We start from the raw sequence: 26,720 nt of genomic DNA on the forward strand, positions 1-26,720 counted from the left end.
AGCTGGGGAGGCCACATCCCAGTGGGCGTGTTCCAGGGTCCATGGTAGGAGGTGCCTGGATTTGATCATGTGTAATGGCGTGTGATGCTGTGTGTACGAGGTCAGGTGTGTGAGTGTATGAGTCTGTGCACACATGTGTGTGCATGTGCACGTGCATGCGCATGGCCCTCTCTGGATGTCCAGGGGTGACTCTATAGCAGTGATGGCTTCAGCTTTTTCAGGAGCTGACATCTTCAAGGGCAGCATAATCCGATTGGGGGCCCTGATCCTCCCTAATCCTCTGCAGGCACTTCCTCTCTGGCATCCACCCCAAGCCATCTGTGCTGCTAAACCCCAGCGTCAGCCCCATCTCCTCCGGCCCCCTGGCTCCTCTCTGGCTAAGGCACAGGCAACCTCCCGTCTCTGCCCTTTTCCCTCCCAGGTGCCGAGGAAGTGCCCCTCTTCTAGATTGTGAAACTGAGTCCTGGGGTGGGGTGTGCACACGAAGCAGCTGGCATTCCTCGCCGGGCTCCTGAGGCCCAGTCTGGGGGAGCATGCGCGATGGCAGGGCTTGGCATCGGGAAGGAGGGGAGGAAGGCTTGGGCCCCATCCTTTCTTAGTCAGTGGTCCACCGCTCTGCTCAGCCCAAACCCAGGAGACCTCCTCCACTGCTCTGTCCACAATTCCTGCCAGCTTGGCTGTGGCCTGGTCCCGCCCCCATTTTCATTGCCACCCGGGTCCAGTCAACATCCCCTGAGCCACTGCAGCAGCCCTGACCTCTCCTTGCAGCCACTCCTGCTCCCACAATCCATTCTCCACCCACAGCCGGAAGGAGGGCATCAATCAGATGGCTCCTCCTTAATCAAGACTCTCCAGGGATGCCCACTGTCCTTTTAATCAAATCAGATTAACAGGGCCCTGGTGCGCCCAGGACTCCATCTCTCCACTGGCCCCAGCTCCTCGCCCACCTGCACGCTCGTTCCCACCTCAGGACCTTTGTCCTTGCTGTCCCATCTCTTGGACTGCTCTTCCCTGCCCGCTCCCTGGCCAGCCCTTTCTCATGCCTCAAGTTACAGCTCGAAGGCCACCTCTTCCCAGAGGCCTCCCCTGCTCCATCTCGTTCCCCTGTGGGGTGTCATCCATAGCACCCAGCCTTGTCTGACATTCTCTCAGGTTTTAATTTACTTGTCTAGTCTCTGTCTCCCCACTGGAAGGTCAGACCCACAAGGGCAGGAACCTTATCTGTCTTGTTCATGGTGCATCCCCACACCCAGAGCAGAGCCTCAGTAAGTCCCTGTGAGTGAGCGGGCGTTGGGACAGGAGGGGAGCCCGTGGCACATGGCATGCCCAGCCCTCCGAGCCGTGAGTGGCAGAGCTTGCCCTCGAATGCAGGACATCTACCTGCCCATGAAAGTTACAAGGGGGCTCTTCCATTCACATGCTGGCCTGTTTACTCTCTGGAACCATCCTCTGCTCTGGGGACCTGAGGGAACCTCTTCTGCCCTGGAGCCAGGCAGGGCAAGGTGGGGGTGAGGGGCATGCAGGGCCCCATCCTGACACTGACCTCTGTCCAACAGTGTGGATTTTCAGCTTCCTATGTAATCTATGTCCTGTTCAAGAGCTAGCTGGGGGCACAGAGACAAGTCAACACATCTACAGAGATACCTCGAGCTCCCACTGTGAGCTGGGCCCTGGGCATCGAGCATCCTCAAGGAGTTTACAGCTGAGCCGGGAGACAGCGCTGCTGCCCTAAAAACAGCAAGGAGGTCCTGTGGGATCGCGGCCTGTGTGGCCAGAGCCCAGCTGAGAGGCAGGAGGGCTTTGGGCGAGGGTGGGAGGCCCGTGGGAAGAAGCTGTGCAGGTGGGGTGGGGACCTGGATTCTTGGGCGGGAGGGACACAAAATTGTGAGTTCAAACTGGCTCCACCGTCTACCGACCGTGACAGTGTGGTCAGTCAGTTAGCCTCTCAGTGCCGGCTCCCGCATCTGTATTTGGGGGACCAGTGACTCCCAGCTCTCAGCTCTCTCTGAGGTTCAAATGTGACGATTCCTGTGAAGGTCTTGGAACGGGCCCCAGGACAAGCACCCGATCACTTAGTTGTTGTGCTTGTATTTCTAAAGAAAGCTGGGACCTGGCAGGGAGGGTGTGCTGGGGAAAGGCGTGGACGCAGGACACAAGGGGGCCCCTGCAGCCCCTGCCCAGAGGCAGGGCAATCTAGAGGTTCAAACCCAGGGTCAATATCAATTCTCCCATTGACAGGCTGTGTGGCCTCCGTTCAGCCATCTAACCCCTCCAGGTTTCCCTCTCTGCAAATGGAAGGTAATGATGCTGCCCTCCAAGCTCCGAAGCTTAGGTGCAGTAAGGCCCAGAAGGCACCTAGCACAGTGCTAGTAATCGCTATTGTTTAATGACAGCACAGAGAGGTTAAATCACTTATCCAAGGCCACACAGCGAGGAGGCAACTGGCTGTATTTGAGCCTGTATTTGAGCTCACTGATGCACACCATTGCCGCCACTGCCCCACTGCTGCTGGTATTACTGGTCTTCAGGGGAGTGGCCCAGCCTGGTCTTTGATGGTGGTAAGGGTACCAGGGGTGACAAGGTGGGAAGAAACAGTTTCTGGCTCCTCTGGGTCTCAAAGCCCCCTTGCCGCCCCTCACACCGCACCCAGCTCTGGCTTCGGGGGAGCCCCAGGAGTCCTCTTGTCATAAAGCCACGCACCCTGTGACCGCAGTGCGGTCACATTTCTGAGAATCTCTCGCCTCTTGCTCAACTGTTACCACTTGCAACAGAGCTCTTTGTTAGCAACCTCTTCTTCCCTCCTCGGCTACCTGGGCCTATGCCAGGGGCGCCTCCGGCCGACAAGGTGGGAACGGGACCCATTTCACTGCTGTGACGGCCGTGGGGTGGGGGCCAAGGGTGTGCTGGGGGGGGTGCATGCCAAGGGAAGAGACGGGGCTGGGGGTCTCCTCCAGCTCCAAGCCCAGGCACATCCAGGGGCACAGCCAAACCCATGTCCTTTGATGGACATGCCCGCAGAGGAAGAAGGGAGCTGGCTCTGGCCTTGGTTCCCCAGATTCCGCTCCTCAGGGCTGGGGCTCCTCTCCCGTCGGTGCCTCATGCTCCTCTCTTGATGGGAGACCACGGCAGGAGGGAGAACCAGACCCCAGAAGCAGACTGGAGGGGCTGCGGGATCCTCTCCTGGGCAACGGCTCTAGCCTCTCCTGCCTGCATCACACTTTTTATCATCTTTGGGTACCACTCAACTCAGTTTTTACAAACATAAAATTGATTTTAAAAGGAAACGATATCATTTCTCTAGGCGGATAACTAGTATCACTTGCCATGAATACAGCATAATCACAAAAACAAATACTATTGGAACAGTGAGGTCTGCTCCCCAGGGCAGCGGTTTGTATCCGCAGCACCCAGGACAGTACCTGGCACATAACAGGTCCTCAAAACATATTTTCTAAATGAGGGGCCAAGTAAATGAATAAATGCAGAGAGAACGCGTGACCCAGATATGGATGCTGGGGGAAGGTCCTGAGCCTTTGTTAGAATGAGGAAAAGCAAATATTCGAGAGGTGTGAAAGCCACACCAACCCCAAATGGAGACTTTCTTCTTCTTCTTCTTCTTTTTTTTGCAGGGAAAGATTCGCCCTGGGCTACTATCTGTTGCCAATCTTCCTCTCTCTCTTTGTTTTCCTGCCCCACAGCCCCAGGACATAGCTGTATATTCTAGTTGTAGGTCCTTCTAGTTCTTCTGTGTGAACTGCCCCCACAACATGGCTACTGACAGACAAGTGGTGTGGTTCTGTGCCCGGGAACTGAACCCAGGCTGCTGAAGCAGAGCATGTCAAACTCTAACCACGAGGCCATTAGGGCTGGCTTGGAGGCTGTCTTCTTGATGTTCATTAGGTCCAGGAGAGCTTCCCCAGCAGGGCTGCCTGAGGGGCATGCACGCATGTGGGGACAGACACCAGCCCACTCAGACACATGTGGCCGAATTCTGGGCCAGCCTTGCTAAGGCTGGGGGCCCAAGGTGACTCTCCCTGCCCCCACCACTGTGCTGGACAGGGCCATCTTCACGGAGCATGGAGTCACCATCCTCGCCTGGCAGGAGCCTGTGGGGGTGGCCACCGCGCCTTGTCTGTAGAGGCCCGGCACAGGAAACCTGACGTCATCCTGATTCACTCCCCAGGCGGGGCTCGGGGCGGCTGTCACTCGTCACTCTCACCTTCAGACCTCTCTGGCCTAAGGGTCATAGCCACACCATTCATTTCTTCCTCCTCCCCTCAGGGCATCTGCTTGGGGCGTGGGTCTGGAAGGAGGAGGAAGGAAAACGCAACACAAGGCAGCATCATCACAGAGCTCGCAGCTTCGAGACTGTGGAAGGGAAACCACTGTGCATGGGGGCTGGGAGGACAGCCGACGGCGCAGGGAAAGCCCAGGAATCCCCAAGGCAGGAGGCGAGTGACACTTAGCCATCAAAACAGATGGTTACAAACAAGAACAACACAAAATCATCACTTGTTCCAGATGGGTATTTTAATTAAAAAGAAAAAAAAACTGAGCCCCAAACCTATAGTGATAGTGACAGTGTCTGCTGTATAACAGCTGGGCCAGGAAAACAAAAAACTGAAAACCTCTGGGCGTGGCACACTCCTCCTGCTGCCCCAGACCACCTGGTGATGGAGGGTGGTCCTCCCCCAGGACCTGCAGCCTGCGGGGCACTCAGCCTAACAGAGTCCCCTCCTCACGCTGCCCCTCACTCAGGGCCCAGAGCCCCGCCTGTCTCCGCCGGGGAAGGTGGCGAAGGGGGAGAAATCCCAGTGTGACTTGTGACTCACCGAGAGGGTCGAGGGTCGGGGATCTTTAGTCAGAGCAGAAGTGGGAGTGGGATGGGGGCGGACGTTCTCTCCTCTCTCTCTTCTTAGCCCAGGTGGGGCTTTCATCCAGTTCTCGCATGGCGCATGGCGGGGAGTGTTTCCCTAGTTTGGGAATAGGGGAGGGAGGCAAAGCGGAGCCCCTCCTCTACGGCTGAATCAGGCCTCCTTGAGCCTGTGTTCTAGAGCTGAAAAGGGGACAGTCCCAAAGCAAGTGGCATTGAGAGGGTGACATACACGCAGCCACCTCAGGCAGAAATCACAGGTCCCGGTCAGAGTGCTGGGCAGGGCCCGGGGACTGTGCCACTACAGCAAACCTTTGGCAACGCGCTCCCGCTCCCATGTGGAAACTCCCAGCAAGGTGTGCACCGTCCTCCCCAAGGAGGGGAAGAGGCACAGCCCAGCGTGGGAGTCCGGGGTCTGGAGCCCCTACTGCTGACTGACTTTCACTCCTGAGTCAGGACCCCAGCTGGCCAGGCCTCTCTCCTCCTCCCCAAGGAGCTGGAAGGCCGTGGCTCCCAGCTCGGGAGGTGACGCCAGCCCTATGGGTCAGCAAGACTGGACCTGACTGTCCTTTTGTGTGCTCTGTAATTTGCCCCTGGAATCAGCCATTAAGTCATTTGCCGGGCTGATGCCAAGGATAAAGGCCCGTATCAGCCTCTGGGATCTGTGGCCCAGACTCCTTGGCTCTGTTGTGGGCTTTGCCACCTCAGCCTCCAGACTGGCCTGGTAGGGAGGGACAGAGCACTGTGAAGCCTCATAGCTTTGGAACCAGTGTGGGCAAGCAGGGGGTCTATTACAAATGGGGACACTGAGGCAGGAGAGGGTGATATGGCCTCAGGAATCTTTGGAGTCCTTGGGGCTTCTCTCCCTTGCAACCCCTCTCCCTGGAAGCACACTCAAGCCACACGCTCCGTCGCAGACATTGTGGAGCTGCATCCAGATCATGCTCCAGCACACACGTCAACAAACCCTTGGGAAGAGTTCAGAGTCTACAAGCCAAGTGGAGGGCTTGGGGGCCCATGCTGGTCCTACTGTAGCCCTCTGAGAGAGTCTGGACATAGGGGTCTGCAGGCAGCTGGAAGGGTCTTACAAAGGGTGTACAGTAGTGACTCAGAGGGATGGGGGCCTAAGGGGGTGGGTTCAGAAATCCCATGCAGCTAGGGGTGGGGGTGGGGGTGGCTCCAGCTCCAGCACACTGTCCCCACCCACTTGAATTTTTCTGCTTCTGAGTTCAGCTGCCAACATTTCTTGCCCCCAGCCCAGGGGCCCAGATCCCCCACGCACACCTGGGGCTCACCACATCCGGCCCCAGGGCTGGCGGCTGGGGTGGGGGTGGGCAGAAGAGATGTGGATGACCAAGCTCCCCACTCTTATTGCTCATGGCCTTGCTCCAGTGCCATCCTGGGTCTGGGGGGTGTGCCGCAAGCCGAGGGAGGGCTGAGAGGGGGAGTGGGGGGGGTGGAGGACGCAGATTCTGGTAGCTCTTGTCCTTCTTCCCCTTGGTGAGTGAGGCTCCTGAAATTCCCATCAGGCCCAGGGGAGAGCCCGGCAGCGTCAGCAGAGTTCCCCTTAGAGACCGTCTGCGTCTTGGGGAAGTGCTTCACTCTGGGCCCCTGGGGTTTCCCTGGGCTCCAGGGGAAGAAGCCTTGCCCCACTCATAACTGGAAACTCGTCAGAGGCCCCCTGCCTCCCCGTTACCTCAAGCCCCCCAAATCCCCCAAGGAGGGGGTCCTCCTCATGCCAATGCCCAGGGTCTTGGGCTCCGAGGAGCATGTTCTGGCCTAGCTTGGCCACTAAACTGCTGCAAAACCCCCAGCGCTGGTCTCAGCCATGTAATGGGGGAGGGGGAGGAGGAGAGGGAAGAAAGCCCCTCCTGCCCAAGGTCTCTGAGTACAAGACAAAAGGTCCATCTCAGCAGGGCTCCCATCCTCCACTGTGGCAATCACCCTAGCAGCAGGCTCTGTCAATTTTTGTTGTAACAAATTCCTAAGGGGCAAAATCCTGGGAGGGAAAGAGAAAAGGGAGAGGAAGCAGGGCGAGGGGCACCACCGACCCCAAGTCTCCGTGGATGGGGATGTGCATCTGAGCGGCGCGCAATAGGTCAAGGGGGGGATCGCTCCTCCAGGCTGGGGCGCAAAGATGGGAGGGGGACGTTTGGGGCCCACTGACCATGGCAAACACCTTCCCGCAAGAGCCGGTCCCCCGCGATCTCCCCCAGCGCACCCCCTACCCCCAGCCGGCCCCAGTCCCCGCCCCCGCCCCGCCTGCGCCCCGCCTGCGCCCCGCGTGAGGCCGCGGGGGCGGGGCCGGCGACTTCCTGCTGTGCCCTTGTATGGTTACCCGGGAGGCCGGCCCACGGGTACTTAAGCCCGGCGCTGCAGAGGGCGCCCAGAGCAGACGGCTCGGAGAGCACGGCCGCCACGAGAGCGCGGGAGCGCGAGAACAGAGGGGGATTGGGAGAGGCAGAGGAGAGGGAAGAGGAGGAAGAGCAGGCTGCCCGGGCCGGCCGCCATGGGGCTGGAGGCGGCACGCGAGCTGGACTGCGGGGCGCTGGGTGCGCTGCTGCGGGAGCCAAGGGAGGCCGAGCGCACGCTGCTGCTCGACTGCCGGCCCTTCTTGGCCTTCTGCCGGCGCCACGTGCGCGCCGCGCGGCCGGTGCCTTGGAACGCACTCCTGCGGCGCCGCGCGCGCGGCCCGCCCGCCGCCGCCCTCGCCTGTCTGCTGCCCGACCGCGCGCTACGGGCGCGCCTGGCCCGCGGGGAGCTGGCGCGGGTCGTGGTGTTGGATGAAGGCAGCGCCTCGGTAGCCGAGCTCGCGCCCGACGGCCCGGCCCACGTGCTGCTCGCCGCGCTGCTGCACGAGACCCGCGCCGGGCCCACCGCCGTGTGCTTCCTGCGAGGTGAGCGCCCGTGCCCCTGCCCGCGGCCCGCCCCTCCCCGCCCAGCCGGGTCCTCCCGGCTCACCGTGCCCTTACAATCCCTGCAGGAGGCTTCGATGGCTTCCAGGCCTGCTGTCCCGATCTGTGCTCCGAATCCCCCGTCCCGGCACTGCCGCCTGCTGCGGCCGAAAACAGCCGCTCCGACGCCAGGGCTCCCTTCTATGACCAGGTGAGTTGAGATCAGGGCTCATTGTCACTGTCCCCCTGGCCCCTTATGCAGGATAGGCGCCTCTGTGGAGTCTGCCACTTGTGGATTCGAGGAGTCTGGCCGTGTCCACAGTCACCTGTGTGTGTGTCCGCATGCAAAAGGGAGCACACCTTTGTGTGCGCCTCTGTGTGTCTCTATATGTCTGCAGTATATTTGGGGTCTTGAGAGGGACGTGTGTATCTGTGAGCGTATATCTCTGCGTGTCCCCTTGTGTCTCTGCGTGTCCCCTTGTGTCCTGCTCCTATTCCTGAGTCTGATCCCCGGTCAGGAGTGGCTGAGGGCTCCTATTGCCCCGCCCCATGTCTCTGCCCCTACTGGTGGCAGAGCCCTCCAGGGCTGGGCTGAGAAGACCTCACCCCCGCCCGCCCCTCCTCTTCCAGGGCGGCCCTGTGGAGATCTTGCCCTACCTGTTCCTGGGCAGCTGCAGCCACTCGGCGGACCTGCAGGGGCTGCAGGCTTGTGGCATCACAGCTGTGCTCAACGTCTCTGCCAGCTGCCCCAACCACTTTGAGGGCCTTTTGCACTACAAGAGCATCCCGGTGGAGGACAACCAGATGGTGGAGATCAGTGCCTGGTTCCAGGAGGCCATAGGCTTTATTGGTAAGAGGGAGGGCCTCAGCCCCGGAACCTGGAGGAGCCCCAGGGGAGGGGCCTGGAGCACCTGTCTCCTCTTCTGCCCACCTTCCTGTCTGACGCCCCTCCCCCATTTCCCTTGCAGACTCTGTGAAGAACAGCGGAGGCCGGGTGCTGGTACACTGCCAGGCGGGCATCTCGCGCTCCGCCACCATCTGCCTGGCCTACCTGATACAGAGCCGCCGCGTGCGGCTGGACGAGGCCTTCGACTTTGTTAAGCAACGCCGGGGAGTCATCTCTCCCAACTTCAGTTTCATGGGGCAGCTGCTACAGTTTGAGACTCAAGTGCTGTGTCACTGAGGCAGGGCCGGGGCCCCGCCATGCTGGCTCCTCCAGGGCTGAGGCACACATGGCCGCTGACTCCTGGGGGAGCTGCCTCCCTGCAGTCCCCTTCACCTCAGGGAGAGTTGCCCCTTCCTCAGAGTTTGAAAAGCCCTCAGGTGGGGGTGCTGGGGATGCGGGAATGCTGGACTTTCTCACCTGGTGCTCTTCTGCTAGGGGTTTGAGGGCCGGCCCTCATGTGGGGAGGAGAATGGAGGGTATGCCTCCTCCCCATCCTCTGGCAGAAACTAACTGGACTCTACATCCACGGCCACCCACGGGCCCCACCACCATGTTGAAGCCCTCGGCAGCCTGAGAGCTCCAAGGAACAAGCTGTGACAACAGGAGCCCTGTCTGGGAGGTGGGCCACCCGGGGCCTGGAGCCTGCGCCCTGCGCTCCTGGGGCAGCTGCATCTCCCGGAGGTGATGCGTATATTGCGTGTGGACCTCTGCTTGCGTGTGTACGGATGCGAGCATTTCACGCCTGTGAATGCTGGAAAGTTGTGTTCAACTGACATTTAACACTCCCTCCCCCACTTCCTCCCGCCCTGTGGGCGGGGGTTGGAAACTTAGCACTTTATATTTATACAGAACATTCAGGATGTGTCAATAAAATATTGTTTTGTTTAAAAAATAACTTCCCAAGCGTCTGGTCCCATTTTCTGGGAAAATGCTCCAACGCCGTTTCTTAATCAGACCTCAGCTTTCCTCGTGTGCTGAGGTCTGGAAAGGAAGAATGAAGGGGCAGGTGTGACCTCCTTGCTAGGAGGCGCCCTCCCGGCGGGGTGTCCCTGTGCTGGGGTCCTTTCCCAGGCAGCGCTCGTCTCGGAGCTGAAAGAGGCCGGTCCTGGGAGGCCAGCTCCAACCTTATGGTTACCAGCTTTGGTCCTGTGGGGGGAAAGGCTGTGTCCATGACTCAGAACTGGGCCCAGCGCTGCCCTGGTCATCCTCACTTCCTTTCTGGAGCATGTGGATGGGTGTCTGTGTGTGCACGCGTGTGCCCATATATGTGGCCGTTCCTATGGGTGTGTCTGTTGTTGGCCTGCACACACCTACATGTCATGAGTGTGGGTGTTCCTATGTACCTGCATGTGTCCGTGCGTGTGCGCGTGCGTGGGGCTCTCCCTGGGGCTGTGTGTACGAGTGTTAGGCCAGGCCTCCACTTCCCCACAGTAGGGCAGCACAGCCTCTCACCTCTTCTCCTACATCCCGGGTTGGGCCCCCAGGCCTCAGAATGTCTGGAACAGTTCCTTCTTGTCCCCAGAAGGCATGAGGCCCGGTGTCTGGTGCAGAGGACATGTCACTAGGGATGGGCTTCATGACTTTTCACGCCCACCCAACTATGTAGCAGGAGGCATGAGACATGGGCCAGCCCAAGCCAGAAGCAGACGGGTGCCTGCCGAGGCTGGCTGAAGCGGGTGCTGTCATTTGCCTGAGAGCCGGGATGCTGAGGCCCTTGAGGGCGGCTCTGTGAGAGCCGATCTTGCTTCAGCCTCCCCTTTGATGTTCCCGGCCACTCGAAGTGTCACCTAGCGAACTCTGTTTTGTCCTTCCAAACTCAGGTCACCCCTACAGAATGCCGTCTCTTACCTAGTGCATTCTGAGCGCCAGCAGGGTACACCTGAGCGGGCAGTGTTGTTTCATGGTTAGGGTACCAGTTTTGTTCAACCTCGCTGTATTTTAGTTTCCTTGTCTGTAAGATGGGGTTTTATCATTAGCCCCCCATCTTGGGTGGTCTCGAGAATTACACAAGTCAGGCCGTGTACAGGGCTTGGCCCAGCACCCCATGTAGCAGGTGCTTAGGAAGTGTTAGCTCCCGACGGCCCGTGAGAGACAGCTGTGTGTCTCGACCAGGCTGGCTACTCCTGAGGGCAGGGCCTGTGGTCTGCTCAGCCCCGTGCCTGGAGTCTGGCACTGGCGGGCACTCACTCCATGAGGCTCAGTGAAGGCCAGACAGCTTGCCCCCAGAGCCGTGTGGCCTCTGCTCTCTGGTGGGGGGCACTCCCTGGTGAGAACGGAGCACAGCTGGGGTTGTTCTCAGGGCTTCCTCAGGGCCTGAGTGGGCTTCGGTTTGGACCTGCCCACAACCCCCACGCCCAGCTCAGGGTGGGTGGGGGGCCTCTGGGGCCAGTCCCAGCCCCGTCTCACACACAGCAGGGCTGGTGGCTGAGGCCCCTGCCACCCGTCCCCCTATCTCTACCTACCCCTACCCCCATCCCATCTCACCCTATCTCTACCTCACTCTCTCCCACCCCACCCAACCCCCACTGCACCCTCCCCTCCTCGCATTCTTGTTTATCTTCCAAACTGCATTTCTTTCTTCTTTCTCTCTTCTTTTCTATTTCTTCTTTCTCTCTTTCCTTCTATTTATTTTAAAATTTTTAATTGTGGTAAAAACATATAAAATTTACCATCTTTACTATTTGTAAGTGTACTGTTCGTTAAAGTTAAGCGCATTCACATAGTTGTGCAATGGATGTCCAGAGCTTGACACTCTGTACCCATTAAACGGTGGCTCCCCAGTTCTGCCCGCGCCCAGCCCCCAGCAACCACCGGCCTATTTGCATCTCCGAATCTGACTATGCCAGGGACCTTGTGTAAGTGGAGTCATGCAGTATTTGTCCTCTTGTGACTGTCTTATTTCACTTAGCATAATGTCCTTGAGACAAACTGCATTTCTTAACTGAGAATCTGTTTTTCTTCCCAAGCAGGGTGATTATTTATTACCATGCTTATGTTACTGTGCACTCCTCTGAGGCGGTTGCTTGCTGCGTCCTCCCCTTTGTTAACACTCTACCTGGGCAGCAGGGCATCTGTCTTCATCACGGTCCTCCTCTGATTCTGACTCCTGTCTTTTGAGAAATGCTGGATTCCAGGCCTGGCAGGATGCTGAAGGGCACTTGTGGACAATAGCTGGCGACCTTGGCTCTGTTGCTTGCTTTCATGGGGCAGTCGTAGGGGGGTGGCCCCAAATCCTCTACCTCCAGGATTTAAATCCAGGTGGGCCCCTTGGTGACCAAGCTCCGAGGATAGGCCTCCTGAGAGGGTGATGGGTGCAGAGGAGGAGGAATACGGGTAAGGAGCTTCAGTTTCTGAATCTGTGAAACGGGTATAAACACCGATTTTGCAAAGCTGTTGTGGGGATGACAGGGGTAGTGTCCATGCGAGGGTGTAGGTATCCAGAAGTTCTCTCCCTTTCCGCATGGCAGGCTTCTCTGGGGCGCCGGTGACCCCGGGGGTTCAGCTTGTGAACTTCTACTGACCCTGCACTTTTAATCGTCCATATCAAAATGAAAGCTTATAAAAATGTAGTCACCTTTTCCTCCTTTCACCTCAGGGTCTCAGGCGGCTTTTCCCACGTCTCAGCTCAGGGCAGGGGCAGGAAAGGGGGCTCCCCGATTTGGAGGTCGAGGTCCCTCCCAGCGCTCCCGCCTCAGCGCCTTTCTGCAATGTTTCTCTGCCCCCTGGTGGTGGGAGGGGACCTCAGAAGAGGCGCACCCCCAGGGGGACAACCATCCGAGGTTGCCTTATGCCTGGCTTCTCCCCACCTTCTTGTCCACTTCAGCCAGCCCAGGAGGGGTCTGACAGGGTCCAGAAGGCTCGGGCCTGGGCAGGGGGTGGGGAGCACGTGAGGGAGTGGGCAGGGCTGCAGGTGGGGGCTGCTGGGCGGGGCACAGGTGGAGTTGGTTGGGGCAGGCCTGCAGGTGGGGGCTGGAGAAGCTGCCATTTAAGGGGAGGGGGTGGTGCTAAGCCTGCCATGAGGCTGCCTTGTCCTGCTGGGGGTTTGAGCTCCTGCTTGTTGAGGGGCCAGTGAGGGCCTGCCACAGGCAGCATGAGCATGGGGGGCCTCTGGCCTTGGGTGCTGGGTCTGCTATCTGTTCCAGGTAAGCAGGCTGCCTCACTCTCCTCCTTTTGGCTCCAGCCTGCAGAGTGCTGGGGAGAGGCCAGAAAGGTGTGGCTGCTGCCCGTGGGAATCTAAAAGGCTCAGAGAACGGGCTCTCCAAGGAATGTTCCTAGAAGTCAATTCCCGGTGGCTCCAAGGGGACCTGAAGACCCTGGTTGCAGAGGGTCTGCCTGGCAGGAGTGGCACTCCAGACTTCCCTGTTCTGCTGGCTGTGCCAGGCTTGCCCAGGCTGAGAAGGGAGCCATGGGGCAGGGTCTGAGACTAGCCCGCACCCTGCCTTCAGCGTTGGAGCCTGAGGTCCATCCCTGCCTCCTTCCTGCTCCCTCCCCTACCTCACACACACCCAGACACTCAGAGCATGTGGCTGCCTGGTGTTGGTCCCACTAAGGGAGCTCCTTCCTCAGTTGTCTGGGCCTCAGCACCAGCTGGGGCTGAGAGGAGAGGCTCCCAGGACTCCTTGCTGGAGGCCTCCCTTTGTGAAGGGCCTGGGTCTTGAGGTCTGACACCCCACCCCGACCCATGTCCTGTCGTCCTGTCTCACCATTGGGGGCATCTCGGGCACCAGTGTGTATGCACCTGTCTGTCTGGGCCAGGTTTGATCCTAGGAGCGCCCTCAGCCTCCAGCTGCCCAGGAGCCTGTGAGCCCAGCTTCTCAGAAGGTCTGGCCCCTGAGGCAACCCAGACGTCTTGGGACAAGGACATCCCTGCGATTAACCAAGGTGAGGGCACTGTGTCTTCTTGTGGGGTGGAGGGGATTTAAAATTGTCCATAGTGTGCTGAAAACCATGCCAAGCACTCAGGCGAGCAGAAGCAGCTGGGAGGGACCGTGCTGGCTCGCTCAGCCGGCTCTCCATGAGCAACCTCTTAGGAGTCTATTTTCCTGTGTCTTCTCTGCTGGGTTGTTACTTCTACAAGAAGGGAGAAAAGCGTAGGTTTTTAAAGACGGCCTGATGTAAGCATGGGTCCTCGGGGCTCTCCAAATCTGGTGTTGAGCCAAGTTATTAGTGGATGTTTGGAAACGTATCACTGCCTGGTGCAGGATGGTGGGCAGGTGTGAGGGTACGAGGACAGAGAAGCACGAGGCTCAATGCCCCCTGTCTGAGGTCTCAGCTGAAGAAGAACAGATAGATTTCCTGGGACAGAGCTGGTAGAAACCGACCAGAGTGCGGATGCTGGAGCTGAAGCTGAGGGATGGGCAGCTGCCAGACGTGGGGATGCGGTGGCTACTGTGTGGCTGGCCCCTCTCTTTCTCTGTCAGCTCGCTTGGAGCCCCAGTGCTGCTGAGCACGAGCAGGCCAAGATGCCACCTTTTGGTCACTGTGACTGGTCTGGAGATAGCCAGAACCAATCTGAGGCTTCCCTGGCATTGATTTTCAGCTGCCAGGGAGGACACTCTCAGCCCTGGCTGCTGGTGGCCCGACGGCCATCTGCGAGCCTCTGGATAGCAGGCGTTGATGCCCTTCACCAGGAAGCACACCCTCCCCAGCGGCCGCGAATGTTGGCTGCTCAGGCATCACAGCTGAAGGCCATCAGCCTGTCGCCTGGGGGGCCACACCCTTCCCTGCCCGGGCCGGCCCCCAGTGACTCATACAGGGCATGGGGCTGGCCCCCGCCTCAAGGGGGGACAAGTCTGTGGTGCATTTGGGGTCCAGAGCTCCCTGGGATGAGGTTGAGGCTACCCTCCAGCTGAGCCCAGTTCTTCCCCAGAGCTCTCCAGCTGTCCTCGCTCCCACAATAAAGCACTTGCAGATGCTTCTGGGGAACCCAACCCAAGGCTCCTCCAGGGTGCCCGGAGCTCTTCTAAGATTCCTCGTGGGGCTGATATCTTAGTAAAGAGGCTGTGGGGAAGGGCTGCCAGCTGTGGCAGAAAACGAGGTGGGAGAGAGAAGCGGAGACAAGCTGAGACGGGGAGGGAAGGGGAGAAAGAGGGAGAGCCAGGCTCGCTCGAGGGAGCCACTACTCACCTCCTATGGTGGTACGAGCTGGAATTTCTGTCACCTGCCACCATGAGGGCCCCGAGTATCACACAGGTGGGTAGGAATTAGATAGGGGATGAGGTGGGACAGGAGAGCCCAGGGCATGTTCTGAGGAGTGGGGCTTGGGCTGGGGTGGAGGATGGAGACAGCTGGAAGAAAAGGCTGCTTCCTGACAGCAGAGGGCCTCGGCGCAGGAGGGAGGAATTGGGCCTGGGCTGTGTGGGTCGTGGGAGCTATGGACTGTGTTTGAGCAGGAGAAGGATGTGATCAGGCTGAGAAGCACCACGCAGGTTTGTAGACCGGGACTCAGAGAGGCTGTGTGACTTACCTGAGGCCACATAGCCTCAGAGCCTAGGGAAGCTCTAGCTCCAGAGTCGGAGGAGGGCCAGACCCTGGGGTTTCTTGGCCTGAGAGGCAAGGTCTCTGCTGGACCTGCTCAGGGGGCACAGGCCCATGCACACCCCTCCCTTCCTTCCCAGGGCTCATCCCAGAGGAAACTCCAGAGAGCAGCTTCCTCCTCGAGGGGGACATCCTCCGGCCGGTGAGTGTGAGCATGCACACACGTGGGTGTAAATAACCTCACAGATAGCGTTAGAGGCCTTTGAGCCCACCCCCAGGCATATTGGGGCTGTGAAATGTGAGGGATCCATCTTCATTGCTCATAGCTTGATAGACACCTCTTCTTGCCAAAGTGAGAGCAAATGTTCTGTTAGGAATAAGCCAGCCTGAACGCTAAGGGTCGATCTGGAGTGGTGGCAGCAGTCAGCCCGGGAGGGCTTCCTGAAGGAGAGGGTTTGAACTCTCAAGACGCAGCTGGGTACCCTGCCCAGGAGAGGTGCTTAGGAAGTAGTGGGATGAGGGGAGAGAGGAGCACAGGTTGGCAGAGTGGCTGGTGGGGCTGTGGGCAGGTGTGGTGTGAACACTGGGGGTGGTAGTGGTGATCTGGGGAAGACAGGACAGGGAGTAAGGGGACCCCATCCTGGCAGGGGGTGAGGGGCTGAGTCAGAAAGGCAGCAGGCCTGATGGGAATTGGGAGCACTTGCCAGTGGAGGAGGGCACATCCTGTGTTCAGGAGAACCATGCCGTCTTTCAGGAGACTGGGGATGGCAGGAGGCTCCTGAATAGGACAGTGATCCAGTGACAGACTGTTCTGTGGATTGGAAGCCTCCGCTGATGGCGCAGCATGAGGCTGGCTGGAGAGGGCCTGGGCAGGACCCCCAGGAGCAGGGCGAGGCCCCTGTTCCCGGTGACCCAGTGAGGGCAGGGGGTAAGAACAGAGTCCAGGAAAACCTCTGGTAGCTGGTGAGGCAGGACCTGCTGGGGTGCTGTGAAGCCCAAGCTTCAAAGGGTATGGTTGGCAGAAGAATGGAGCATGGAGCTGCAGAGGCCAGGGGTGTCGCCTTAGCATCAGCCTGAGGAGGACCTTGTCCCAGTCTTTACACCTGCACATTCAGGAAGCTTGGCGACGGGCACTGCCGAAGTGCTTTCAGGGGTTGCCTGGGGAGCCCTGAGCCCTTCTGAGCTGGGCCCCCTGGGGCCCATGTCTAAAAATAAGTTTCGAGTTCTGTGTTACACAGAGCAAAGCGTCCTGTTGTGCACCATCATGCACATAGCTGGCCTGCTGACTTCCCATGCTGCTATCCCATTTCTAATGGCCTCCCACCCTCACGTACCTGGGGCCTGCCTCTCACATCCTTAGACCTCTTGGGGCCTGAGGTGTGGCATCCTTGTGGGCAGGAAGCTTGGGTGGCCTGGGTCCCTGAGCTGCCCTCTCTCCTCAGAGTCCCTTCCGGCTGTTGTCGGCTTCCAGCAACAAGTGGCCCAAGAATGATGGGGTTGTGGAGGTCCCCTTCCTGCTCTCCAGCAAGTACGGTGAGTGTGCACCCCTAGTCCTGGGAGCCGCAGGCTTCCCTCCCTGCCCCAGGCCCTTAGTCCAAATGCAGCCTGGGCTCCTCTCTGGGTTTTTTTCCGTCTTCTTCCACATCACCACCTGCCTCCACCATCACCCCATAAAGGGCCCTTCCACCAGAAGCCCTTCTTTTCCTGAGGGCTCCTGAGTTGAGATGGTTAAATCCTCGAAGAGCTCATGTGGAAGGTACATCTAGGTACTATCGGATCTGTCTTGAGACCGAATGGTCCAGTGGACAGTGACCTACCCAAGGTCACACACCTGGGTCTGTCTGGAGCCCCGCTTTCTTCCCCCAGCACTGTCACCTGCCCTTTCTTGACGTTCCATCTTGGGAGAGTGATGTGAGGCTCAGTGGCCCATCCCACTGCAGGCTTCAGGGGGCACGAGTCTCTGGGGGCCTGGCTGGGGGTTCAGCCAGGGCGTCCTCCCCAGACCAGCCCAGCCGCGAGGTCATCCTGGAGGCCTTCGCCGAGTTTGAACGCTTCACGTGCATCAGGTTTGTCGCCTACCAGGGCCAGAGAGACTTCATTTCCATCATCCCCATGTCTGGGTAAGTCCTCCTGGGGGTGTGTGTGCGCGTGTGTGTGCAGGGGGAGTTCCTCAGCTTGCTTCTGAGTTCAGCCGGGAATTAACTAAGCCATTGTCTCAAACTTACTTCTGGGTCTGTCTTCCTGGGTGCAAAGTCCCCGTGCCCACTCTGAGGGGTTTGCCCAACGTGAGCTGGACCTACAGATACTCAGGGCAGAGGTCGGGGAGAGGAGGGGAATTAGTGCTTGCCCTCCTTAACGAAGCCCTCGTCTCGGGGAGACTTCATGGTCTGGTGAGTGAGTGCAGGTTTTGTGGGACAGACCTGGCCTCGGATCTCGGTTCCACAATGCAGGAGCCACCTGACTGCGGGCAAGTCTTTTAACTTCTGAGCCTCTTCCCCCTTCTGAGATGGGGATGATTGGCAATACCTAATTCCTAGCTTGTCAGGGGCCTAAGATAATGTGTGGGAAAGCTTTGACTCAGGGCCCCCCCACCCCCCAGCCATATGTTCACTTAAGGAGCTGCTCCTGTTACCCATGTCAATATCAGTTCTGCCTTCTCCCTGCCGCCCAGGCTGGTGATGGGGTCCCAGTACACCCATTTCACAGAAGGTCAGGCAGTGAAGGGACTTGGGAACAGCAAGCCCGGGACTAGAGTCCAGGATGGGGACTACCTGTTGGTGCTCATTCATCCTGGGACTTGAGAGGAGGGGGCAGGGGCCTGGGTCTATTCTGGCTTTCTCTGGGCTGGTGCCCACCAAGCTCTTTCTCATGGCCCTGCAGGTGCTTCTCGGGTGTGGGACGCAGTGGAGGGATGCAGGTGGTATCCTTGGCACCCACCTGTCTCCAGAGGGGCCGGGGCATTGTCCTGCATGAGCTCATGCACGTGCTGGGCTTCTGGCACGAGCATGCACGGGCTGACCGGGACCGCTATATCCGTGTCAACTGGAATGAGATCCTCCCAGGTAAGCCAGGTCATACACAGGCCAGGCTGGCCCCGGGGGGCCCACGGGGAGAGGGCAGCAGGCGCGGGCCAGGGCCTGAGGAGTTGCTGGGCTACTTGGAAGAGGTTGGCCATCTTCTCCCACCACCTACCTGTCTCCCATGGGGAAGGTGGTGTTCCTGCTTCTGAGACCTGGAGAGTGGTCCAGATGCTGTTGCTCCGGGCTCCAAGCCTTCACCTGCCCACCCACAGTCACCCCTGAGCGAGGGCGACGCCACTGCGCGCTCTCATCTCTCCTCACTGAGACTGTGGGTTACCTGAGGGTGGGGCTGGTGGTATCTTACGACGTTTGCTCTTTGTGTACTCAACTAGAGTCCCTCAGGCTCCAGACTCCGCTGTGTGCTGTGGGGGCAGGGGCTGTGTTCCAGCTGTGGGGGCTGAGCCAAGAGAGAAGCCCTGGAGATAGTAGGCTGCATGCCCAGTGCCAGACAGAGGAGGCTGAGGGTAGTGCTGAGGGGCTCGGTGCCTGTGAGATGGGCACTGATGGGCACGTGGGACAGAGGAGGCACAGAGAGACCACGTCTAAAAGGCGGCAGCATGAAAGCAGAGGTTGTCTGGGGAGTGGGTCACTGCACCAGAGGCCAGTGAATGGCAGCAGCTGTGTGCTGGGTAGGCCCTGGGGATCTGACCTCAGTAAAGGTGGGACTCCACCCTCGAGGGGCTTGACATCCTGATTCGTGGGGTAAGAGGAGTAGAGTCAGTTGCTTCATGAGGGAGGGGAGCAGAGGACGTGCATGATCAGCAGTTTGGTTTGGGGGGGTGGGAGCAGAGGGGGAGGAGTGGGAAAGCTTCCTGCAAGCAGAGGGCGTTTGGCGCAGGCGCCCCTGCTGCTGGGGCCGACGTTAGCCAGGTGGAATGGCCGGTGGAGGGGGCCCAAGGAGACCAGAATGCATGGAGCCCCCAGAGAAAGCGGTGGTCTGGGGGATGTGGGTAGCCCCTTATAATGAGATGGGGGATGGAGATCGGAGATTAGGGAAGTGGGGAAGAGGGGTGATAGTGACTTTGTGCCCTGAAAATAGAGACCATAATCCTTCCAAGTGCTTGTGGAATACTTGTGAAAACTTAGCAGGTGATAGCCAGAAAGTACAAATTTGAAAAAGCAGAGTCAATACAAACCTTCTGATCATGATGGAAAGTAGAAGATAGAAACCAGCGACAAATCAGTCAAAAACTGCTTCCACTTGGAAATTAAAGTCCAACAAACAACAAACCTCTTAGCTCTGGGGTTAAAGAAATTCCCAGATTTCTGGAAAAAATTCACAAACACAGAGCCAGGGGCTAACAACTAAAGCAGCGCTCAGGGAAAACGTGTAGACTTAAGTACTTATATCAATAACCAGGACAAATTAAGTATTTCAATCCAAGTTAAGAAAAAATGAAGCAGGAGGGAATTAAGGTAAAAGCGGAAATTAATGAGTTAGAAAACAGCACTAATAAACTCAAGAGCTGGTTTCTTAACATAAAACAAGTGAAAACATTGGCTCCCCTAATGGAAAACACTGCTTAAGAACGGAGAAAAATGAGAGTGCATTTGTGGTTAGTGACTAGGTACAGAATAAGCTCTGCAAAGATACACAAATAATAACAGTAATTAACTGAGGGTGGGGAGGTCGGAACTCGAAGGGGGATGGGGTTGGAGATTTGTTATATCTTCTAACATTTCTTGATTTTTGAATCAGATGAATATATTGCCTATTCAAAATTATGTTCAATAACTTAAGGGATTTTAAAAAGAAATGAACACTCTCTAGGGGCAGGTGTTTCAGGCAGGTGATGGATATAAAGGCGTTGGAATGCCATTTGGTTGGTGGTGAGGAGGCTGCTGGTGCCCAGGAGGAGGGTGTGGGAGGGGCTGACTGGGATTTGGCGGGCAGAGATGGAGGCGCAGCTCTTCTTTCGGAGGCTCACTGTGAGGGCAGGAGAGAAGTAGGGAAAGGGACCCCTGCCCGTCCCAGGCCTGGAGGACCCAAGTGACAGGGAGAAGTGGGTGCTCTGGCCAACGGGGAAGCGCTGGATTCCAAACCTGGGGGGTGGGTGCTGCTGGCTGGAGGCAGGAAGAAGGTGGGCTTGCTGCTGGAGACCGGGCGTTCACAACAGCAGGAGATGGGCGAGCACGTCACTGAAGCTGGGTTCAGGAGTAGGCACCTTATCTTGCAGGCAGGGGGCGTCCAAGGCACTCTGAGCAGCGTGTGACTGTGGAAGCTGTAGGTTAATCAAAGATAGTCTCACACCAGGTGAGCTTGAGAGGAGGAGGAGGAAGTGGAGAGAAGTCTTAGGGAGCTACTGGCCAAACAGCCACAAGGTCCCTGTGCTTCCACATCAGCTGATACAGTTCTGGACCCTCCCCAGGGCAGGGCAGGGCAGGAATAGGCAGTGAAGACACGAAGGAGATGGGGACAAGGGGAGTGCAGTGCAGGAGGGAAGCACATTTGGCTGTAGTTTTGGACACCTCAGCTTAAGTATCTTATAAGTTCTCAGAAGTCCCCTATCCCCTTCCCTGCCCCCCACTGCTCCTCTACCCCACCTGCCCCCATCCCCCATCGCCAAGTATTTTTTCAGGCTTTGAAATCAACTTCATCAAATCTCCGAACAGTAACATGCTGGTGCCCTATGACTACTCATCAGTGATGCACTATGGGAGGTGAGGACCCCTTTCTGTTTCTTCCTTCCCTCCTCACTGCCTTGCCAGCCTCTGCTGTGATCCTGACTCAGGCCCCAACCTACTGGGTTTCAGGCTTGCCTTCAGTCGGCGTGGGCTGCCCACCATCACGCCGCTCTGGGCCCCCAGTGTCCACATTGGCCAGCGATGGAACCTCAGCACCTCGGACATCACACGGGTCCTCAGGCTTTATGACTGTAGCCCGAGTGGCCCCGACCCCCGTGGGAGAGGTGAGTGATATGGGCAGAATGGTTTGAAGAACCTGGAGCAGGCTGCTGTGTCGAGTGTGTCGATGAGGGTGAAGCGGTGGGAGATGAGGCTGCAGAGGGGAGCAGGGCGAGATCACCGGGGGCTCACCATGAGAGATGTAGAAAAGGCATTTGAAAAAGGTTAACACTCACTTATGACTAAAAACTCTTAGCGTATAGGAATAGAAGTCACTTTCTTAACCTTAACTTGGGTATCTACCAAAAACCCAGAGCAAAAATCATTTTTTAATGTCGAAACATTCAAATCTGAACCAAAGCAAGTTGTTCCTCTATTCCATCTGTTCAACCCTGTAGGGAAGGTCTTGGCCACTGCAGTACAATGAGAAAAAGAAAGTCTGAGGGTGGGGAAGGAAGCAAAAACTGTCACTGCTCATAGGTGGTGATTTTCTGCAGTGAAGGCAACAAAATCTATAAATTAGTAGAATATTAAGAATTTTAAAAGGTAGATGTAATCAATATATAAAACAATTGTATTTCTGTACATCAATAGAAAGCATAATTTTTAAAAACAACATTATAATAGCAATAATAAAAATAAGGTCCCAAGGAATAAATCTGATGGAAGCTGTATAAAAAGTCTTACGGAAAATTAACCTTTATTAAAATCATTAAAGAAACCTAAATACACAGAGAGATGTATCACATATCATTAATAGGAAGACTGACATAAAAATGTCAGTTCTCCCCAGCCTGATCTATAGATTCAACAAATTCCCACCGAAAATCCCAATGAGTTTCTTGACAATCTGGATAAGGTGATTCTAAAATTTGTATAAAAACATGGAAGGCCAACAATAGCCAAGAGACTCTCGAAGAAAAATAAAGTGGAGGGACTTGCCCTAGCAAATATCAAGATATATAGTTTATAAAATGTCTTCATATAAATGTATAACATATAAAATGTATAAATGTGTAGACATTTACATATATGTACATAAAACGTACAGCATATAAAATGCCTCTATATAATTGTGTAGCATTGGTGCAAGGATAGATAATTGCTCATTGAAACGGAAGGAGGAGTCCAGAAACGAATCCTACTCAGAAGTGGAACCTCGATTAGGGGGCATTGACGGTCCCTAGGGAGAGAAGAGACTAGCCATGAAATGGCTCTCAGACAACTGGTTATCTATTTTAAAAACGGAATTCCTGACTCATCATGCACAAATTCTAGCTATATATAAGACTTACATGTAAATAGAAAAACTTTAAAACTTTTAGAAGAAATATAATATCTTCATGACCTTGGGATAGGTAAGGTTTTCTTAAGACACAAACAACAAAGATCATAAAACTGGAAAGATGCATGAATCCAACTACATTAACCATACAGCTACTATTTATCAAAAGGCATAAAACTGAAAATATGAGTTACAAATCAGAATTTTTGTAACACGTAACTAATCATATCCAAAATATATAAAAAAGCTTCTACATGTTACTTCCACAAAGTAGAAAAATGGGCAAGAGATTTAACAAGTATCTCACAGAAGAAATGGAAAATAAACATTAGTAATGGAGGAAATGCAAATGAAGGCCACAATACCATTTATACCCCCTAAATTGGCAGAAATTTAAAAGTCCAATAATACCAAATACCAATAAGAATATGGACCACAATGATATTTGTACCCAGCTGACAGGAGTGTGAATTGCTGCAACCACTTTGGAAAACAATTTGCCATCTTGTCAAGTTGAAGTGCGCACACCCCATGCCCCAGATCCTACTCCTAGGGTCATCTTGTGTGTGAGTGCCCGCAACCCAGCCGTGGGCAATCACTAATCTACGCTCTGTCTCTATAGCTTTGCCTGCTCTGGACATTTCCTATAAATGGAATCATACGATATGAGACCCTTTGTGTCTGTCTTCTTAGCATGACGTGTTGAAGGTTCATCCACGTTGTAGCATGTGTCAGTACTTCATTCTTTTTCATTGTTGAATGACATTCCATTGTATGGATATATTACAATTTGTTTATCCATTGATCAGTTGAAGGATATTTGGGTTGTTTCTACTTCTTAGCTATTGTGACTAATGCTACTATGAACATTGGTGTATGAGATTTTGTGAGCACATGTTTTCTTTTCCTTTGGGTATATACTTAGGAGTGGAATTGCTGGCTCCTCTAGTGACTCCGTATTTAACTGCTAAATTGTTTTCCAGATTGGGTGCACCATTTTTCATTCCCACCAGCAATGTATGAAGAAGGTTCCAATTTCTCCACGCCCTTGCCAACGCTTGTTATTATCTATTCTTTTGATTATAACCATCCTAGTGGGTGTGAAGTGGTATCTCATTGTAGTTTCGATTTGCATTTCCCTGATGACTAAAGATGTTGAGCACCTTCTCATGTGCTTATTGGCCATTTATGTATCTTCTTTGGAGAAGTGTTTCTTCAAATCCTTTGCCCATTTTTCAGTTGGGCTGTCTTTTTATAGCTGAGTTGTAGGAGTTCTTTATATATTCTAGATACATGTCCCTTATCAGATATATGACTTGGAAATATTTTCTCACATTTCATAGGTTGTTTTTATACTTTCTTGATGGTGTCCTTTGAATATAAACATTCTTAATTTTGGTGATGTCCAACTTAGCTACTTTTTCTTTTATCACTGTGCTTCTGGTGTCATATCTCAGAAGGCTTTGCCTAACCCAAGGTCATGATCCTGTCTTTTGCATGTGACTATCCAGTTGTTCCAGCACCATTTCTTAGACTATTCTTTCCCATAATATCAAATATTACATACCTTCTTTTTAGTTAAAAAGAATAGGAGATAATATGGCAAGAGCTTTGTGGGTAACTGTCCTAGAGGTTTTACTATCATGAGGAACAGAATTGGGAGGTGGCTGGACGGGACTGTGGGTCAAGAGAAGGTTTATCAAGATGGCAGACATGGGAGCGTGTTTACATGCTGAAATGACCCAGTGGAGAAGGAGAGAGGGTGGATTCAGGAGGCAGAAGGAAGAATATCGAGAACATTTGGGGAGGAGCTGCCCTTGGTAGGAGCTCAGGAGCTTCCTGGGACCTAACGGGAAGGAAGATAGACCCTAGTTTGCATGAGAATCTTGGGCTGTGCAGATGAAGGGGCTTCTGTCCAAGGGTTTTGATTGCATAAAGAGTGAGGTGAGGTTGCCAGCCAAGAGGTCAAGGAGAAGAGGTGAAGCCGCTGACTGGAGAGCAGGAAGGGGAACCTGGTAGAGACACATGGCAGGGCTTTGGGTGGTGCTGGGGCGGCTGGCTGCCCTGGTGGAGGCATGGTGTAGGTTGGCGACTTGGTCCTCCGGGACTGGGGTTTTGTGGGCAAGTCTGACAGAGGGGGAGGTGCTTGAGGATGTCTCCAAAGGAGTGATTGTAATGAAGGCCGTGGAGCCCAAGCCAGGTGAGGAGAGTGGTCTGGAAGTGAGGAGGTTGGAGCAAGAAGACATTGGAGTCTGTGGCTCAGCGGGGCTGAAGAATCGTGATACTGAAGGCGGGTGAGCAGGAAGCAGAGGAGGCCGCAGGCAGGGGGTGGGCTGCAGGAACTGAGACATCAGCAGAGGTGGTTTCTGGTTCTGACCAGGTCTGAGGAGTGAGTAGGCCGTGAGGTCAATGGGAAGGAGAAGAGTCACCGGTCAGCATGTAGCACCTCAACTCAGATTGGTCAGTGTGGGAGGATGGAAGGCTGGGCTCGTCGCAAAGGCTTCAGTGCATGGGCGGGAGCGACAGGGAGGGGTGGCGGCAGTGGGTGGGCGGGCAGTCTGGCCAGATAACTGGGGCCAAAAATGAAGATGGGTTTTACAGAGTAGCGGGTATAGCCATGGTCTGGGAGCATCAGTGAAGAGCAGAGCAGGACCTGCCCCACCAAGGGCCTGGGCCTGAGAGCCCTCAGCCACGTCCTCCTGATGGCCCTGGGTTTGGACGGAGCTGCAAGTGCAGGGAAAGCTCTTGAGGAGGCTTTGAAAACAGGGTGAGAGGTGGGGTGTTGCTGTGCACAGAGTGGCCAGCAACGGGGTTTGGATGGGGAGGGCTGCAGTGCTAGATGGGGGGTGACCATCAGAGCAGCCTGGGGCATGGGTGGGAGGTCACAGAAGATCCCAGCGGCCTGCCCTTCTGGTGGTGACCTCTGGGGCCAAGCCGGGAGGGAATGGGAGGGCTCTGGGGTTCTTGTCTCTAAGTCAGCGTTGGGAATTTGGGTCTTGAAGGTACTGGGCAGTGGCTTAGCAGGGGCATGGTGGGTTATCATAGCCCATGAGCTGAGTCTTATGTCACTATGAACAAAGCTGACGACAGCTCTGGCTCTCCCCAGCTGGGCCACACACTTTCCTTCTGTGATTGTGGGACATGACCTCCTCTCTTTCCTGCTCCAGGGTTCCAGGCCCACAGCAGTGGCAGGAGCCCCACTCCTGCCTCGAGACCACACCTGCAGAGGTTTCTGAAGGCATTGTTGGCAGAATCCAGTGGCTCCAGGGCTGGAGGACAGCGTGTCGCTGCAGGGCCTGGAGAGAGCCTACATGGGCTGGAGCCCCCTGCCCTGAGGAATTTCGGTGTGGAGGCCTCTGCAAGACCACCTCAGACCCCAGCTTCCTCCCCAAGGTCAAGGCCTGGAGCAGGTGCTCCTGGTATTGCTCCGGAGCGGTCCTGGCAGGGCCAAGTACCCACTGTACCCCCAGCCCCATCTCTAGAAGCAGAAGACCAGCCAGCACCTATCCAGGCTGCTTTGGGGAAACCCAGCTCAGCCAGGAGCCAGAGTACCTGGAAGTCACATCAGGGGGACCCCCAGAGGTCGAGCCTGTGGCTTCTATCCCTGAGTGGGGAGGGCATCCTCTGCCCGGAGGAGCCGGCTAGCACAACCCTTGACCCCTCTGGGCAGCAGCCCTGTGTTCTAGCCCCAATCTAGCCACCTTGTCTGAGGCCCAGGCCTCTCCCTCTGCCCCCTCCTTCCCCATCATTTCTCCCAAGGGTTCCTGGGGACAGAGGATCCCTTGAGGTCTGTCAGGGGAAGGCAGGCCTGTGGGGGATGCCCGGCTCTGCCCACTCTTGACTTCTGCCTGAGCCCTGGAGGATACTGGGAATGGGCGGTGGTGATGTCCTCCAGGACTCGAGGGATGGGGGTCTAGAGGTGTGGGGCAGAGGCAGGTTCCAGCCCTGAAGGTCCCTGCGAGCCCTCCTGTAGCTGAGGCCCAGTCCCCCGGCATGGACTAAAGGTGCTGCCCCCACCTCTCCCTTGGGTGGGCATTGGGAGCCCTGTGGCTGGGGCCCTGGGAGCGGCCTCCTGTCCTGAAGTCTGAGGGCGGGGAATGGTGCCCTGCAGCTGTGGGCTCCAGCCCTGCTCTTCAGGAGGTTTTCAAAGCCGACGCCCTCCCCTGCAGCACCGGATGGCTCCCGCCCCAGGGATGCCACCTAGGGGAGCTACCACCCTGCCAAGACTGCATAGCGTCACTCAGCAAGAATGCCGGACTCTGAACACTGGACTCCAAGCTCCTCTCCACCTGGAATTGCTGTTTCCAGGAGCCCCCGCCCC

At 56.1% G+C, this 26,720-nt stretch overlaps 2 protein-coding genes across 2 annotated transcripts; both read left to right on the top strand.

Moving 5' to 3' along the window:
- Positions 1–6,935: 6,935 nt before the first annotated feature.
- On the top strand, positions 6,936–9,608 carry DUSP2 (dual specificity phosphatase 2). Its single transcript, XM_070573570.1, has 4 exons — positions 6,936–7,770; positions 7,857–7,978; positions 8,398–8,617; positions 8,736–9,608. The coding sequence occupies exons 1-4, from the start codon at positions 7,383–7,385 to the stop codon at positions 8,948–8,950; spliced, it is 945 nt and encodes a 314-aa protein (XP_070429671.1). The 5' UTR covers positions 6,936–7,382; the 3' UTR covers positions 8,951–9,608.
- Positions 9,609–12,809: 3,201 nt separating this feature from the next.
- ASTL (astacin like metalloendopeptidase) lies at positions 12,810–26,315 on the top strand. Its single transcript, XM_008539605.2, is given in 10 exon segments — positions 12,810–12,855; positions 13,469–13,594; positions 15,331–15,392; positions 16,633–16,723; positions 17,193–17,310; positions 18,071–18,252; positions 20,850–20,931; positions 21,025–21,179; positions 25,567–25,910; positions 25,912–26,315. Coding segments are annotated over 10 exon segments (1,302 nt in total). The 3' UTR covers positions 26,008–26,315.
- The last annotated feature ends 405 nt before the right edge of the window (positions 26,316–26,720 follow it).

Source organism: Equus przewalskii, chromosome 14 (genome assembly GCF_037783145.1).
Source record: "Equus przewalskii isolate Varuska chromosome 14, EquPr2, whole genome shotgun sequence".
NCBI lineage: Eukaryota > Metazoa > Chordata > Mammalia > Perissodactyla > Equidae > Equus > Equus przewalskii.

What these genes read in the sequence shown, in the direction of transcription:
- DUSP2 (XM_070573570.1), top strand. Translation starts at nt 7,383, where the DNA reads ATGGGGCTGGAGGCGGCACGCGAGCTGGACTGCGGGGCGCTGGGTGCG. An exon ending in CGCCGTGTGCTTCCTGCGAG is followed by an intron (nt 7,771 to 7,856) that starts GTGAGCGCCCGT and finishes CAATCCCTGCAG; the next exon opens with GAGGCTTCGATGGCTTCCAG. An exon ending in GGGCTCCCTTCTATGACCAG is followed by an intron (nt 7,979 to 8,397) that starts GTGAGTTGAGAT and finishes CTCCTCTTCCAG; the next exon opens with GGCGGCCCTGTGGAGATCTT.